Genomic DNA, 18550 nt, shown 5'->3' with positions numbered 1-18550 from the left:
TGCTGGCTGGCCGACTGGCTGCGGCCAAATTTCCCTCAGCTGGAGTATGGGTTTAGGTCTCTTGTTTCCTTAACATAGCCAGTGCTCTTCAGAAGATTTGTGGAAACATAGTTATGGTTCCTACGATACTTATAGGTAGTTGGACTTACCTACCTTTTCTTCAAATTTGTTTGAAATTGATCAGCGGGTTAAAATAGTGTCTGTGGGTGCAAATGGGATAATTGGATGGAATGAGTTGGGGATGGGGAATGAGAGGCAGAAATCTGGATTGCAAGCCTTGCTTTCTTACAAAACCAGACTGGAAATGGGCTATTACATTTAGATTCTAATGTTTTCCTTTTTATTTTTTTCATTTTTAATCTTGGCCTTTTCTTCTGTTTTTAATTAAAGTTTTAATTTGCAGAGAAAAAGATGTGTGGTGACATCATAAGCAGGTCAGAATTCCCATGAACGTCCTTAATGTTGGTGGATTTTGTAGTGCGTGTGCTATCTGTTATGTAGTAGTCTTTGCTTGTAATAAATTATGCCCTTTATCCCTTGGAAATAAGCAAATGGAAAAATAAGGATTTCTGATTTTCCATACTTCATTTGACAAGTTTCTTTCTTGTTGAGCTCAGTAATGCTTTAAGGACAAGGACTGAACTTGCTTGGTTAGCCTGTTACTTCTTGGAACACAAGTGGACAGGTTACCCAAAGGTAACTCAAGTGATTTCCTTCACTAGACTAAGATTCACTAATGTTGAAATAATTATTAGTTGCTTTGTTTGGCCAAAGAAGTATTGTTGGGGCTTTTTTAAACTGTATCAAGACTGTTACCTCATAGTGAAGATCTAGTGTTTTCTTCTGAAGATGATGTCTACTGCCAAGTAATAAACATACGTGTAGCCCACATTTTTAAACAGCTTTTTGATGGCTGCAACTCTGGCATATACCCAAGAACTGTTTAGGAGGTATTAATTTATATGGCTTTAAAGCTTAACCAGGAACCTTAATGAAACAAAGGCATGATGAAGTTAGTAAAGCTAATTTAAGTCTCTGAATGTAAATTTTAAATGAAGTTTTTATTGATAATAAATATACTTTGTTTCTCATTAGTCTTCTAGGCTTCAGTGGTAATATCAGTAAAATAAACATGTTTTACAAAGATTTAACATTAAAAATGCTATTAATATGACCCTTGGTACACCAGCACAATTAGATTTCAAAGTGAGCATTTAGGATGTAACAGCGATTAATGACAACCATCGAAAACAATTTTGAACTCCATCAGTTTAACTCAGGAGGGTAAACTTAATATGATAATTTATCTAGTTGAATTGTATCAGCTTAGCAGGAAAGTATGCAAATATGTGACCCTTACCTAGAATCTAAATGGATGCTGTGCTGATAGATTTATCAGTTCCATTAAAGAACTTTAGGGAACTTTGGAATTTCAGCAATTGTTCCCTTGGAGGCTGAAAACCAAACCTGATCTCATACTGGGACCATTCTGGTCTGCGTATTTCCATAATTTGCCTTTGCTACTAATATGACAGCAAGACGCAAATAACTGTTTCTAATAATATCAAATGGAGTTGTGGAGGACAGCATTTTAATGTAGTAAAAGACCTCCCCGTGGGGTTGTTATTGCCACTATAGAACAGCAGTTACACAGTTGCAACAATAGTCTCTTAATTGATTCGTTTAATTAGCAAGAGATGAAGCTTGTGCTGCATCTTGTCATCTGTTATCATGGGGGCGGGTACAGAGAGAATCTTTGCGTTTGTCACTCTTTACGGTCGCGTTTAAGTAGAGTAAAAGGAAACTTCCAAACACGTTTCAGCTATAGAGGTGAGCGTTGGTAAGAATGTTTTGCGAACGTGCTTCCACTTCAGTGTGTGGACACGTCTGGTTTAAGAATCGGCATGGTCCCTGGAGCAGAATTTATGACAAAGCATTGTTTTACTGGGGGAAAATCTTAATCCAGCAATGCCGGGCATTTCTAACCTAAATATGCAAATCTAAGTATTATAGGAATGGTGGATTATTTGGGGCATCACTATTGTAGACTAGATTTACTTGGAAGAAATAGGGTCAGATTAGTGAAACCAGCCATCTGCCTTGTGATTGCTTTTTCGTGGCATTTTTGTTTCCAGACTAGATAAACAATGAGTTGCATGAGCACATGGTCCATGGTAGGAAGCATGTGTAAAAGAGGGACTTTCTTTGTGGTTGGTTTTCCCTGGAGTAGTTATGAATACAGATACAGTGCTGTGCTTGCTTCTGGGAGATGAAGTCATTTTTTACTCAGTTCTATTTTATTTACATTTTAAGGGTACGTAAATAAATATATTTTAAAGGCATATAAATATATCGGGAGCTTCAGTTTCATTTTTCTCCTCTCCTTGGCTTAGTTTTCTCTTCTGTTCAAGGTTATTCTTCTTTATGGAAGGAAATATTTCTAGAGGAGGACAAACTTCTTGTTAAATGCTAATTAATAAAATGAAGGTTACGTTGGCATACTTCTATTGTCATAGCACTGACCTAAAATAAGGAATCTCTTACTAATCTGAAATAAATTAGACAGAGGGGGAAGCAAGTAATTCTGTGCATCTGAAACACTTGAGATGTCTACTCCTGGTCTGTTTTTTAAATGACTGTGCTTTGGGGTTTTTTTTCTTTATTTGTTTTTGTTTTTCCACTTGTGTGCTGTAGTTTTGGACGTGCCATCTAATTTTGGAGTACGATGGTGCTGTCAATCTGTGTAGCAAAGGGACAATGTGCTGTTAGAGAAGGCATCTTTTTTAGGACAATTTAAACGAAGATTTAGCCCAGTTATCATTAAAGATCCCATGGTAATTTCCACAAGGTTCTGAGATCGCTTCATATTCTGAGAGTCTTGGCCAAAGTCCACTTTGTGTAATTACCTTCTGTCTGCACAAATCCCTAATGCAATTTTAGATGTGTTTGGTATTTTTCACTTCCTCTCCTAAATAGTGAAAATATTGCCACACACTGCTCATAATTATTGTGGGTTATATCCTAAGTGCAGATAAAGAGATTCCTGTAAATTACCTTAATGAATTTTGTTTTCCCATTGTTAAAGCACCGGAATACATGACAAAAGATGAGTAAACAGTAGGATATGTAACTAAGTTCACCAACGGATGAAATAACTCTTAATTTTTTGACTTTTCCGTTTCACTGCATTTTGGCTGTCTATGAGCTCAAATATCTCTACAGCTAGGACCATCACTGAGGGAAAGGCCAACTCTCAGACCATGTCAGAGGTCAAACTTAACACGCTGCACGGTGCTTTGAAGCAGGTAGGAAGCCAGTGTGGGGCCCTTAAGTGCTGTCATCATGCGCTCAGTTGGCTTTTACTTGCCTTCCATACTTTTTGTTCCCACAACTGAAACCCTTGCCTGTGCATTTGTCTCAGCTAAAACTGGTTTCAGTTCCTCTTTCTGGATGCCTTTCATGGACTCCAAAATACGTGTTCAACCATGCTGTCTTTAAAATGGTCTGCTGCTGTGTTGTCTCTTTTGATAGAATTTATTGCCTTATACTTGAAGTTCAGTCCTCCTGTCTTCATCACCAAAGCCTTATATTACTTTGTCGTATGCCATGTCAAATCTTTTCTCCTGATATTTCATTTCTTCTTTCTAGTCATCCTTTCTTTGATTTTTCTGCCATATTTATCTTCTCCATCTTTTCTCAGATTGCTTCTCTTGTGCATTTCCTGTGTCAGGGTTTTTTTAGACATGCTTGTCTTTTTGCTAGAAAGACACATGGGTCAAGAAGAAAGGTATTACTATTAATCTGACATTAACCTTTATGTTTTTCTGTAAGTAGCATTTAGGAGAAGCGTGAGGATAAGAATAAACTATAGGAAAAATTGCTGTGCATCAGCAAGTCATACAGCTACTGGAGTTAACATATAAGTATTACAGACAGGGAACACCAGGGACTCTTGTAAGACAAAAGTGTCCCCTATGTCCCAGTTGTGTATCTTACAGTGTCTGGGTCCAGTTTATTCACTGCATGTAAAATCTTGTATTAGCCTTCAGTTGATATTTTGAAGCTCTGCAAATTTTTCCCAGTGTTCATACGAGGCTCTACGGAAATAACAGGGGAATTTACCACGCAGAAAAAGACAGTTTATTTCACTTCTTATGAAACTAAAGTTTCATGTAAATTCTCTTCTGTGTAAAGTACGTTGAAAATTATGTTACCGACGTTTTAACAAAGGTCTTGTGCATCCCTGCTGATCTGAAGGACAGCAGTCCACACTGCTGCAAACGCTCCTACTGGTACAAACAGGCAGCCTCCATCTTCATTTCATTCATGCCATTTGATATTTATAGCCCTTGCCCGTAGCAAGGCGGAGGAAGGTGAAGGGCAGAGCGGTTGTAGTAGGAAGTATCATGCTTGTGCGACCATCTCCCAAACACCAGTCTTATGTCTTGGAGAGGTGCCATGTTGGCAGGGTGCACAGGAAGTATTCGCATAGCAAATCGTGTTATGAACGGCAGAAACACAACAAGGTTCTTCCTGCATCTGATGATAATTGTTTGATTGGGGGGAGGGAGGGAGAAAAGGGAGGTCAGGGCAACGCGGATGAAAAGGAAAGGCCCGCACTATTGTAAGGACAGTGAAAACAAACTGCCCCTGTGCCAAAGAGCTTCAGCGCGTATGACACGGCAGCGCTGAGCGGGACACGGGAATATTCCATCGAGGCCAAAAAGCCCTGTGGGTAGGAAAGCTGTGGTGATGTCCTGTGTTTCCACTGCTACCTCCTCCTCCTCCCTACTTCAGAGCGATTTCTCCTCACATGCCCTCAGAACCAACTCTCGCTTACTGCTTTCTTTGATGTCAGTCTTCATATGAGGAAAAACAAAGATGTTTGAGTTTTAAAATACTTACATTAGTGTTCTGTTACAAGTCTTCGGGCGTTCCTTGTTTTTTTGTGAGCGTTTTGTGTTATTTTGTTTTTTTCTCCCTAGGTTTATCTTATAGTTATAAAAGAGCTGCAGGGAAGCCCTCCCTTAGCCTTGTAAGTTCCAAGCCCACTGTTAACATTTAACAAATACTCAGCAAGCAGAACAACCCAATGTGGTTGCTGTACCTAAGCCAGATCAGGACACTGCATCAAGAAGATCACAGCTACATTCTGAAAGGTATCTGTCCCACAGCCTGTTTTTGACACATTGACTTAGAAAAGGAGTATGTGATAATGGAAATATCCTTGTTTATGGCATCAAGCGGTGGCTTTGACAAGGCGCAAACTGTACTCAAGTTTCCTGTAAAGCAGAAGATGCTTTCAAGAAGTTAGGAAGCATCCCAAGGTGCGAGAGAGGCAGTGAGTTTCTCCACCCTTAAAATGTTTTTCACCACGCTGCAGGCAAGATGAAAACCCAGAATGTTACTGTTTCCTAATTTATCTTAAATAGCCAAATTGAAATGCAATGTTGCATGTGAAGTAGCTGTTCAGACACGCTCACACTGTCGGAGAGGCCAGAGAAGACTCTCATAGCCATAGAATATTTGAGGTTGGAAGCGCCCCCCCAGCCCTTCAAAGCAGGGTCAATTAGAGCAGGCTCATCAGGGCTGCATCCAGTTGGCTTTTGAGTATCTTTACAAACTCCACATCTTGACAGTGTATTCAGTGATTTTGCAAATTCTTGGGTGTCCCTGAAGGCTTTACAGGGCAGTGACACAAAAGTAATATAGATGGAGAAAATCAGGACAAGCAATTCCAGGTCTGCAGTAATGCTGAGTGTAAAAGGGAATAATCATTCTTTACCAGAGCTTGTATGACTGCACTGAGAAGTACCCAGTTGAGGAGAGGTCAGAAGCTCCACTTCTAATCCGAAAAAGTCTGGATGCTTGCGGTGGAGTCATAGGCACGTAGCAGAATGCACTGGTGGTGTTGTAGAGGTTTTAAGATGAGTAGAGAGCTTTGGCAGGCTGATGCCTCTTAACCTGTCAAAACCCATCTAGAAGGCGATGATGGAAGCTGTAGAGAAGGTTAAGAAGAGATTATCACCAGAGATGAATTGAACTCTCAGTGTACCATTAGTGTCGTGAAGGAATAAAGATTTTAATAGAAACATCCGTAGGGTACACAGGAAACAGAGCATCAGAGGCAAAGTGTCAAGCAAAGGGAATCTGTGTACAAAACGGAGGACTTTCCCCACCTGCCCGCCCAGTAAATACTTTATAATCATGTCAGTGTTAAACGTTAAAAAGTAAATGCATGTTTTTTGTAGATGTGTGTAAGTTCGCCACTTTTCTTTGAAATGGTAGATAAATTATTAGAAGGAGAAAAAGTGTGTGACTTTGAGAATCTTAGGTGCATGCCTTAATAACATGAGGGTTCACTGGGAAGTTAAGTAGGAAAATGGTATCAAAGCTGTCTGATTAATTTCCCTCCATGATCTGAAGGGTCGGTGGTTTGTTCTTTGCTTTTTTGTTTATGGAGTTTTCCTTTATTATTAGGATTATGATTGCTGGCTCATTTCTACGCAGGTTTCCCTACATTGTTACTTGCTGCGCTCCAGAAACAGCTCTACTTGCGGCAAACAGTGTCTTACCCTTCTCCCTTTTCTTTTAACTCTAATCCTAGAGTACTTGTTGAGAGGCATAGGAACCAAAAGTCATGAGTTCCCTGGAATTCAGGAGGGAGTTTTCACGAGCACGTCACTGAATGATCCACCCTCAGTGGTTCATCTGCTGAGGCCATGCATTAGCAGTGGTGACTTGAGCCTGGGACTGATTCAGGTGTCTGTCTGCTCTGGGGAAGCTCTCCAACTTCGTGCCAGCTCTCGAAGCATTTTTCAAACCAGTGTGGTGTTTCAGTTTTGGTCATGTTCCAGGTGGCACCAATTGGTTCCAAAACTACTTCCAGCATTGTGAGGCTGCTGGGGGGCCCCTCCAGCTGTAGAGAAAACAAACTGCTATTCCACTTCTGATTTTCTTCTTCCTGGCTTGGTTTGTGGTTCATGAAGTCCACTCCTGTTCTGCTAGAACTCCATTTAAACCGGCATCAGTAACATGAATGATTGAACAACTTACCTGAAACGCCTCATCTGAAAAAGCATTCTTCTCGCTGACAGATGATCTTATGTCGTGGTGAGGCTGGGCTGTGTGTGCACGTGCTGAATTCAGTAGTTAGCCTCAAATTACTGACAGCTCGGTTGAAACGGGGCGCTGGCTGCCAAAGAATTTGGATGTGCTGGGGTTGGAGAATAGGCACCCCGATAGCTAGTGGTGTGGAGTGGAAGTAGGGGAGCCTGAGCCAAGCTCTCTTCCTTGGGCTTGAAGGAAGCAGGGTGGACTCCTGTTGCCATAGATGCCCTGCAGTGTCATGCTGGGTAGTGAGGGAGGAAGGGACTGTGAAAAGACACGGTGAGGCAACTACTTGAGGTTGTAGTGGAGATATTAGGTCGTTGGAACTCCTTTCCCTTACATAAATTTTGATGAGCAGAGTAAAAAATGTCTGAGATGGAAGTCAGGCTGTGATTTCCACTTATTTTCATGTACGGCAGTGTGAGATGTCTAGCACAAGCGAGTCAGATGCTTGGTTTTATGCACCGACTGCAAACTGAATGGCGTATATTAGTTTTTGGCTTCGCTACAGACTGTCGTGCTCTCCAGGCCATCGTGGCTTCTCAGCAGCAGGGGATGAGCAGCGAAGTTCCCCTGCAGAAAAGCTTTGTACAAATGCAGCTGCTTCCTAGGAAACTCACTGCCACAGGCATGCTCAGTGTAAGGAAGGGGCTGAAAGGCCTAGCAGCTATTGGAGTATACCTCGCTCTCTTGTGTCCAAAATCGAGCCACTTCTCAGCACCTAAAGGATTTGTCTGTGCCTGATAGCTCAGAACTAGACCTCCAGGGCAGAGTAACCCAGCTCTGTGCAGCCCTCCTGAGCTTAGCCTGAAACTGCTCTGTTTAGGTTTCAATCCATTTTTCATTTAGTGCCAGGATTTCCTTATGTAATATACAGCTAAAAGTGATTTTCAAGTACTTTGGCTTAATTGTGTTTTTGTTCCCCACCCCCATGCTTTTATGTTTGAAGGCTCCATTAGTGTCCATAACAAAGAGAGAGTAACACAGATGGTAAACATTTTTACCACAGAACACCAGCAGCGAACACCATATCACTGATTTAGGAGTCTCTGTACTGTGCTTGCTCAGCTGTATATAATCACTCTCATTTCCTTCCCTTGGGTTTCTGGCCGGCTTAGGGAGACTTTACTGGCACGTTCAGTGAAGTCTCCCTGGCATCGCCCAGCTATTGCTCAGTTCTCATATATGCCACTTTGCGGAGCAAGAAGCTCCGTACTGGCGCTGGTGCGAGCTTTTGCCTGGAGTGTTCTCTGATTTTCAGAAATGTATTTTCGCCAAATGTACGAGGATAAAATTAAAACTCTTTTGGGCGAGGACAGTATCTGTCTTAGCTGCCAGGCAGCCATAGTGGTTTTGAACGCCTCCCTGATATAAAAGATAATAGACCTAGGGAACTGGGAGTAGCCTTGCCTGAGTTTTGTGGGGTAGTTGCCATGGTGGAAGCTAGTGTGCGTTTGGTACAAAGCAGTGATGTTTTTAAAGTTTCAGTTTTCATTCTGGGAATGCTGATAGAAAGACAAATGCTATGAATAAGGGTTGTTGGCTGTCTGTAGTAGTTCAAATAAAACGGCAAAAAAGTAATTCAGTTTGGTGCAGCATTTTACCAAGCCAGCTAGCTGTGAGGTTCTTGTTTTATCTTCCTTTTTACTTTTCTTTGTACAAACAAAATAGCAAACTTAGGCTCTATCAAAAATGCATGTAGCTTTTCTTTTGTACTTAGATGAGAGAGATAATCTCTAACTAAAATTTCACATTAGCATTCTGCTTGTAAAATAAAACAGTGTCCTTTGGGCCAGAGAAGTTTGTTTTTTTTTAAAAACAAGCATGCACTACAGTCTGTGTAGTGGTGGCCCATTTTGGTGACTTGTTTACTGGCGTGTCTTTCATATCCAAATTCTTGGCTACAGACAAAGCATTCAAATACTTTTCTCTTTGTCGAAAAAAGAAGATGAAAATTGTCTGAAATTGGAGCCAAGTTCACATACTCTGGAGTACTGTTTCAGCCTTTGGGTGGACTGTCTAGTGCAGAGTAACTGAAAACTCTAGCTAGCTTTGTTTGAACAATCTAAACTTAAAGAAGAGACAGCAAAACAAATACTTTTTAATTCTTGTGCTTTTTATATTTACACTGGCGGTGGTGTCTTCCTCAGATAAAACGTTTTGATATTAAGCAGTTCCTCTAATTTTACTGGGCTCTGTTTCTTTTTATGGTAACACACACTGTGCAGGAAGGTCATTATATGGGAGAAAAAAGCTGTCAGCATAAAAGAGAAAGTTAGCATTGCACATGTTGTCTTTGTTTATGGGGTTCCTGGAATGTGTTGTGAATTGAGCCAAATGATGGCTTAAACTGTTCTTTTTAATATGCTGGACAGCCTCTCCATACGTTCTGCCAGTAACAGGTACTTCACCTTGCAGGTACAGGTTGTAAAATTATCTATGAAAGCATCTCGAGTGTTTCCTTTGTATGTTGCTAGTGTAGGCTTTAAAGACCGTTTATATTTTTGGTACAGGTTGGGGGAAGGTGATCATTGTTACATTCAGTTAACCCAACTGTGTGTGATAAGAACATTGAAATTAATAATGAAACATGTATTGGTTGCATATGCAAAGCCAGTTTACGTTAGTGCTGGTCTCAGTGTTGCCTGATGACTGTACATCACAGGGAGGCTTGCAAACTGCATTGGTGATTTTTGTCTCATTTAGCATTGCATTAACATCTGTGCTACAAATGGCCGTTCATCAGCGGTAGTTTTGTTTGAGTTCCAGAAGAAAGATGAAAGAAAATGCAGCTACTTTACTTTTTTTTAGTTTCATCCCCCAACAGGTTTCATATCTAAGGTTAAACCAGGGCAAAGGAGTAAAAACCCTGATTAACTATTAGGGTACGGTGTTAAAAAAAGAGTAAAACCTTGTCATCACTATGCCAAAACTGCTGCCTTCCGTTTCTAGTTGAAATGAGGTTTCCTCATAAACTGACATGGGCCTGACCAGGTGTTAACCATCTTAGGGATTCCTGCTGAACCAGTCCTGCACAGGAGTAGGGAAGGAGCCTGATGACTTGGGACATGAGGGATCAAATCAACAATTAAAGGATAATAGTGAGTTGGGAAGGAAAGGGAAGATGACTAGCCAGGAAGGATTAGCCTGAGTCAGGAACAAATTTCCTGAAATTACTCAAGCAGGTGCTTAAAGGGAGGTGGGTTATTCTCTTAAGGAGTGATTTTCAGGAGTGTGCGAGCCAGCTAGAAGAAGGTCTGAGGGGCCAGCGAGGAAGAAGCTCTATTGGGGAAGAGAAGGATACTGCCTCGTAGGGTCAGAGAGAAAGTAGTGTGCTCTTGGGAGACAGCAAGATTTCTGCTCTTCCCTGTGAGAGGCAACGTGCATTGTACCATGAAGGAGGTTAATGCACTAGCCCACAGACCCTCTTCTGTTGGGGAAAAAGGAGTGTTTAAAGAACTAATATATGTATTGTCAGTGTGTTTTCTTTGTATAATATCACTAGTTATTAAAAGCTGAAAGGAAAACAACTGACTGGGATAAACTAGAGAGGCAAGTTCCACAGAGGAAAACAGCTTCTTTTCTTAGACCAACTGATGATGTTGGGGCGGAGAAGGCAGCACCCATGTTCTTCACCTGTTCCCTGCTGCAGCTTCAGTGGGGAAGGGGGATAAAGTTTTGTCTGAGACGTTTTTACAAGGTCCATCCCTGTACCTTGGTGTTGGGGAGCTGGAACCAGTGCAAGGGACAAAACCAGTCACGGGTGAGGAGAGGGCTTGCAGTTTCTGCTCTGAAGAGGCAGCGTAGCGTGATCTGTCGGTGCAGTGTGAGCATCATCTCATGAAATGGCCTGGCATTAACAGATATTACAGCTACCTGTGTTTAGATATTACAGCTACCTGTGTTTATTTTTATTAAAATATTCTCAGATCGACTTTGTTAGCTCAAGTGTGTGCACATCTGCCTTGTGAATCAAAATGAGGATTTGGTTTTCTCATTTTCGATGTGTTTCATTACGCTGGATTCCTTTACAAGCCTAGCTGGTATTTGTTTGGCTGAGTTCATTTTGGAGTTGTATGGGAATGGACACCTCAAATGCTAATTTCTGATTTTTATACGCACTATAACACCTACATTATTTCTTTCGGGATTAGCATTCTTTAGGCAATGGTTTTGTTCAGGAGCAATTACATTAGTGTTCAGTAAAGCTGAAATTGTATATTTTACTCTTTATAAAGTATTTGTCAAAGCACTGGTATCCATTAAACACTTCTCCCACCTAAAGGAAGAAAGCAGAGTTTATTTGGATGTTAGCGGTTTCAACATACTACTAGCTTCTGGCCTCAATCTAAATAAAAAGGAGTGAGACCTGCAAATACCAAGTATATAAAATTCCAGTGTGTTTTATTGGACAAGGAAACTTCATGTTAAAAAAGCACTGTACTTTGAATGATTTCCAAAATATATTGTTGGATTCAAAGTTGTGAAATGTAATTGCTTCTACATCTTGACAGAACTGCAGGATCTGGAGTGGCTTAAGAAAAGTGAAGACTGAAGGCCAGATTTTGAGAGGCAACTTAGTCCCACTAAAATTAATGCAAGTTAGGCACCTAAATGCCTTTGAAATCTGGCTCCGAGCCTGTATTTTTTGTTGCTGTTAATACTTTGGACGTTTTCTTTATGCCAGCCCTTCGGTTCAACTCAAGGAACAGGAGAGGGATTTCCTGTGTCGGTCAGCAACGTGCTGTTTAGCACTGGCGCTAACCCCGAGCGCGGGGCTGGGCAATGCTGCTCTGGGACTCGCTCTACATTAATATTGCTCTAGCAGAAGTCAAAGTTTAATTGCTGATACGACATTTGACTCTGTTCTGAACTACAAATGAGTTCTGAAGTAAGGAGGATGTCAAAGAACAATTTCCCCTTCCCTCCCCCCACTTTCCCCCGCCCCCCCCCGGGTTTCAGTGTTCCTCCCAAGACTTGTTTTGAGAAAAGAATATATATCGCAGCAACATGGACATCATTGAACTGAGCTTGTTGTGTAGGCATAGTTTTGTTTTATGGGTAATAATAATATGCCATTTTTAGAGGGAGGAGCAGCCTTAGAAAGTCAGTCTGGAAAATAGCTAAAAAGTATAATTTTTTTCCATCAAATTATAAAACTGTACTGTGCTAGCTGAAAGCACATAATGAGTAGGAAGCGAGCACTAATCTATTTGGCTCTGTCTGAAACTTCGTATTTCTATTTATCTCAGTGGGAGATTTTAATATTCTACTGATGTTATTTTATATTTTGCTGACTTTCAAGTTGAGATATTGGCACTTAAAATCATGTTGACTGCCTGAATGCAAAATCAGGCTTTATGAGAATTAATAAAATCATGCTATTATGAATCTTGGAGATGGCACTAGCTGATATAAATGGTGTCTGAAAATGATGTAATGAGCTGGTTTTGCCTTTCTTTCAAAGCTCTTTTTCATACACTTGAAAGGATTTTGCAAAGGTGTATGCATATTGAGGCCCAGATTCTGCTTACATTACTAGGAGGGTATCTCTAATTGATCTAACCAACAAAGCTAAAAGTATGAATGAAACTTCTTTCCAGTAGCTACTTTATTAATTGCAAATTACATTTGCCTGGTCTCCAGTTTGCCCTCTGATTTTCCCTGAATGCCTTCTTCCTCACCACTGCAGTTCCAGACCGTGGTTATTGAACATGCACTGGCTTTGCAGCTGATTCAGTGAGGATTGCAAAAAAATCGGAAAGATGAGCAAAACTTATTTAAAGTTTTGATATGTGAGGACACATACCACTATTTGTGGTGTTGAAGAAGTGCAGAATGTGCAGTGCGGAGGAATACAATATATGAGCTAAGTAAACTGCAGCTCTTGTTGGCAGCTCAACGCATGGCTGGAAAAGTGTTTTTTAAAGTAGTAGCCAAAACCTTTTTGTTTATTCTGTAACAAAAATGAAACACAAAAAAAGTTTTAAAAGTTAATTCAGCATTCTAAATGAAAAATATATTGAAATCTGCTATGCAAATACAACATTTAGTTAATTTGCTGTGAAACTTAATTGAATGATCTTGGAGAAATCATAGAATCATAGAATCATAGAATCATTTTGGTTGGAAAAGACCTTCAAGATCATCAAGTCCAACCATTAACCATGCCCCCTAAACCATGCCCTGGAGTACCCTGTCCACTCGCTTTTTGAATACCTCCAGGGATGGTGACTCAACCACTTCCCTGGGCAGCCCATTCCAATGTTTGACAACCCTCTCAGTACAAAAATTTTTCCTAATATCTAACCTAAATCTCCCTTGCCTCAACTTGAGGCCATTTCCTCTTGTCCTATCTCCAGCCCCCTGACAGAAGAGACCAGCACCCACCTCACCACAACCCCCTTTCAGGCAGTTGTAGAGAGCGATCAGGTCTCCCCTCAGCCTCCTCTTCTCCAGACTAAACAGCCCCAGCTCCCTCAGCCGCTCCTCATCAGACTTGTGCTCCAGGCCCCTCACCAGCTCGGTTGCCCTTCTCTGGACACGCTCCAGCCCCTCCATGTCTGTCTTGTAGTGAGGGGCCCAAAACTGAACAGAGGACTCGAGGTGCGGCCTCACCAGTGCCCAGTACAGGGGACGATCACCTCCCTGCTCCTGCTGGCCGCACCATTTCTGATACAGGCCAGGATGCCGTGGGCCGCCTTGGCCACCTGGGCACACTGCTGGCTCACATCCAGCCGGCTGTCGACCAGCACCCCCAGGTCTTTCTCTGCCGGGCAGCTTTCCAGCCACTCTTCCCCAAGCCTGTAGCGCTGCATGGGGCTGCCGTGACCGAAGTGCAGGACCCGGCACTTGGCCGTGTTAAACTTCATATGATTTGCCTCAGCCCATCGATCCAGCCTGTCCAGATCTCTCTGTAGAGCCTTCCTACCCTCCAGCAGATCGACCCTGCCTCCCAACTTGGTGTCGTCTGCAAACTTGCTGAGGGTGCACTCAATCCCCTCATCCAAATCATCGATAAAGATATTAAACAGAACAGGGCCCAACACCGAGCCCTGGGGAACACCACTCGTGACCCGCCGCCAGCTGGATTTCACCCCATTCACCACGACCCTCTGGGCTCGGCCATCCAGCCAGTTTTTCACCCAGTGAATAGTGCACTTATCCAGGCCACGAGACGCCAGCTTCTCAAGGAGTATGCCATGGAAATCTTTTATTAATTTCTTCATTTTACCCTGCAAGGTCCTTATTCACTTTGTGCCTGTGTTGCCAGAGGGTGAGTTGACTCTGAAATTCAGGCTCAGATTTAAACAGTTGGAACAAATGGGGCATGTTATGGGGGAATTCATGAATGAGATCCAATTCTACTTGGAGGTGTGAAGGGAAACTGCTGAAAAATCTTCAGCTAGGAAGAGTCCTGGGGAAGTTAACAGCCTACAGCCACCTCCTCCTCCCTTTGACTCATAAGTCTTACTGAATTTTGAAGCGAAGCAATTTGACAGAGGAACTGAAGAGTTTTAATCTTATCACTGTTCCTGACATCACTCAAAATAAATCAGCAATTTCTCCAAAAGATTTGGGAATGGAACCACTGAAGTTGTCCATTCAGAAGAGTGACTCCAGACTGTCAACTACACCTTAGAGCTGGTAGAAAGAACTAGGGGCTGCTGACACGTTTAAGGCCCTTATGAAAGTGCTAAAGTGTGTGATTCGGCGTGTCCTTATCCTTGAAAGCACTTTAAATGTACTTAAAGAGCACTTAAAATACTGACTGCTTTTATGAGCTGAGATCTGTATAGACTTTTTTATCTTGATCCATCATTTAGGTATGGTCATTATAGTTTTTGTTCCCTACTCAAAACCTATTTCAGTGAGCTCAATTAGTCAGAGGAAAACAGGACACACCCTCCAGTTTATGTACTGCTTTTCCCAGTAATTTGCATGGGAATAAGGGTTCGTAAGTAATAGAATTATGAATGCCCAAGGAATCTTTCTTCATTTATGACAGTTTATTTTCAGAGCCCTGTCTGCACTTCAGTTCCATTGAAAGCCTGTAAAATCTCCAGCAAATTATGAGCTTACACTCTGTTTTTCCCCACCAGAGAGAATCCTCCTCCAAGTTCTCCAGAACTTAGTGATTGCCACTGGTACAAATTTTACAAGTGTGTGTCATTTATCCAGCTTCTTGACACTATGTCCTTCTGGTAGAGACAATAACGTGGCTACAGGCATGTTGATGCCCTCCAGTAGCAAGAAAAATGGTTAAAGAATGGATGCTTTGTTCGTCAAAAGTCAGTGCCGTGGAGTTGAGTAAGTCTACTGAATTTCAGCTTAGCCTGGTGGGAATACAAAGTGAGTTACTTGCTCACTAGTATAAATCTATTACATTTATACATAGTGCAGATAAATTAAGGCTAGTTAGCAGTGACAGACATCAAGTAGGAGGCATCTAGAATACTTCCATACCCAAAAAAGCATTTTATTGGAGGCTAGCTCTACTTTTTTTTTGTGTAAGGAGAGCTTTGCTTTGATTACCGCACCCCCCTCCCACCCCCCCAAACTCCTTATACATGTTTTAAAAATTGCTCATAGATGTTTGTGGAAGGTGAAATGCAACAATATGATACATAATGGAAATATATTGTCAGATGGATGAATGTTTCAGAGATGGGGAAGAAAATGATTCAAAATTCTTAGTGCTTGATCATGACTTGTATACGTGCCAGGTTGCACCTGAAAGCAGAAGGCAGAACAAATGGAGAAAATGTGCCTACTTGGTGAAGGGTGCCTTATTTTGCGTGCATAAGGCTGGGTCTGCTCCTTCGTTAAGAAAATACTGAGGAACTCTGAGTCATATTCTTGTGATTAGATTTTCAGAGGTGGTAGATCACTATTACTTCCATGCAAATCAGTGGAAGTTGCAAATTCTTCCATCTTTCAGAAAACAGGATGTCAATAGTTTAGGTTTCTCCACTGTCTCTTATTTGGAGTAGGTTATTTCTCTCAGTGGAGGATTATTAAGACCTTTTTTAATGTGAATTTGTCTGTAGCTCGCCAGTGTCATCTTTACTATGCAGGCATGCATGGTGGCCCAGTGGGAGTTTCAGTTCACTTCTGATTATTTCCCAGGCTTTGGCCAGAGAATTTCTCAGGCTCAGATGGTTCTGAGTGATTGTTTCAGAGCAATCCCCTTCTTCACTGCACATCAGTGCCACATTTTCAAAGATGCAAATGCAGTATAATGTGTGACAGTTCTGTCTCTGCAGCTCAAATAAGTGTATTTGAAAAGGCAATTCTCTAAGTGTGGTTTTGAAACTGCCAATGATCTTGGTGATACTATAGAGAAAAATGAGTTCTTTCAACAACAGAGAGGGAGAGAGACAAATGTTTTAATCAGAAGAACAAAGAAAACCCATGTGTACTCATCAGTAACAGTGTTAGTGGGGAGAATTTACTTTTTTTTAATTAAAAAAGTGAAAAATTAAGTCTTGCTGTTAAATCGCTTGTTTCTGTTTCAACTGATCTGGCTGCATCATTACTTATTAATCGATACTATTTTTCTGTGCACAATGGACTTATTTATTGTATTTATATAACACTGCCTGATGAACAGGGTGGCTGCTTACAGTGCGGTGATATTGAAGTAGTTTGAGTTATAAATATTTTTAATGATCCCTTTGTTGATGGATGGATTATTCCTCTCGGCAAAGGCAAGGGCTCACCCAAGTAGCTTAAGAGAACAATTTGAGTGTCAGTTTCACAAGTGAAAAAAATCCAAAAAGGAAAAGGAAGCAATTCATTCACAACGGGACATGGTGCAGAGGAGGATAACCTGCCTTCAAAGATTTTTGTTTCGAGTATTATAATGTTTAATAAATAGTTTACTTCAAAGGCCTTTGCTGGAGAAAAAAAAAAATAAAATAAGCAGCTTTCCTGCTATTCTTGTTCACTGGTCCAGTGTTGCTATAAGTAGCTCATATCCTGTCCTCTGTGGTCTCAGGTGGTTAGCTTTTGTTTGGGAAACTGAAGCTTCAACCGAAAGAGCCGTGCCACCAGTTAAATTATTAGGTAGTTGACAATATGTCTCAAAAATCAATGGAACTCATTGTGGAACTTGGAGGGGTGACTTTGGTAGGGGAAGAAGGGTGTCGGTATTATTTTGGGGGATGAGCAAAGGCGACAGATCAGATCGTGTAAAAATAGAAGTTGCTAAGAAAGGCATCTAAAGTAAATTCTTCACTTCCATCTTCCCCCACCACATACTTTTTTTCAAGCGTTGTTAGAGTTTCATAGAGTACAACATACATTGGGAGGTCATTTGATCTGCCCTCAGTGTCATGATTAGCTATAACAAAACCCATTCCCTTTTGAAGTTGTTCTGACCTGTTCTGTATCCATTTCGGTATTTCTGTATTGTTTTGTTTCTGCTAAATGTTGTGCTTTGTATTTCTGTTCCATCGAGTAAAGAAATGACTCAAGGCTTAAAGGAAAAGGCTTGGGTGTTTCCCAAATAATTACATCTCAGGTTTTCTAGTTCTGGGCATATGAACTAAGCTACTGTTTTGTTTTCTTCCATTGTTTTTAATTCTGAGTCATTTCAAATCATTTGAGGGAGTAGTGTTATGTTGCTGCCATCCTTCCAAGCCTCATGTTTGTCCCTCACTGTGAGTTCCCATCTTTGGGGGCACAGTCTGGATCTGAAAACAAACCCATTCAGTCTCTAAGGTAAGGATCATGAAACAGAATTGCAAAGTTCCAGTCTTCAATTTGTAGCCCATTGTAGCCAAAACTGTGACAGGACTTTGAAGAGAGCTGAGCAATAAAAGCAAGGAAATTCTGCTGGAGGTACCTTCACTTCACCCATGCTCTTAGATGATTTAGCCTGGACAGTTTTCATCAGGGTTTAACTCACTCCTCCCCAGTAACACATTTTCCTGAGATCACATCTGGTATTTAAGATCTGGAACATAGCCACTAGAGCAGCTTGCTCCGAATGGAGATTTATTGGGATGAGTCCGAGGGCTGCACACCCCGTTTACTTGGCCACATCAAAGTCAGAAATTTCCATGAGTTTCCACAAGTGGATAAAAGAATATCCCGTGGATAACAAATTACTGCTCAGTGGAAAAAGGCATCAATACCCTGTCTCTAGGAGCTTATCTCTTGTTGTATCCTGCATTTGCTTTCCAGTTAAATGGTAGGTAGTAAGAATGATGGGGCTTGATCAATGCTTCCTCAAGATGAGATCCAAAACGCAGCCCCCAACAAAATGGCAAGAGAAAACTAAACATGTAAATGTGCCGGGGGGGGGAGGAAGATGCCTGGGGATGTCTCAGAGACACATCCTCTGGCCCTGTTTTCAATGTCTTCCCCATGAAATACCCTGTATTTCCAGCCATGACAATTCCAAGCCAATGAAACAAGAAATATTCTCCTTATG

At 41.4% G+C, this 18550-nt stretch overlaps 1 protein-coding gene across 4 annotated transcripts in view; it reads left to right on the top strand.

Moving 5' to 3' along the window:
• Window positions 1-18550, top strand: part of PCCA (propionyl-CoA carboxylase subunit alpha) — a 301407-nt gene that overhangs the window by 247214 nt on the left and 35643 nt on the right. The window contains exon 22 of one of the 4 annotated variants that reach the window (XM_052785696.1): window positions 391-411. The exons of the other annotated variants lie outside the window; for them this stretch is intronic. Within the exon in view, the coding sequence (XP_052641656.1) occupies window positions 391-396 (6 nt within the window). The 3' untranslated portion in view covers window positions 397-411. Of the gene's footprint in view, window positions 1-390; window positions 412-18550 lie in introns of those variants that run through there. 4 annotated transcript variants of the gene reach the window in all.

The sequence above is a fragment of the Harpia harpyja genome, chromosome 4, assembly GCF_026419915.1.
Source record: "Harpia harpyja isolate bHarHar1 chromosome 4, bHarHar1 primary haplotype, whole genome shotgun sequence".
Taxonomy (NCBI): domain Eukaryota; kingdom Metazoa; phylum Chordata; class Aves; order Accipitriformes; family Accipitridae; genus Harpia; species Harpia harpyja.
The sequence above is the reverse complement of the archived record's forward strand: the minus strand, read 5'-3'. Positions and strand labels throughout refer to the sequence as shown.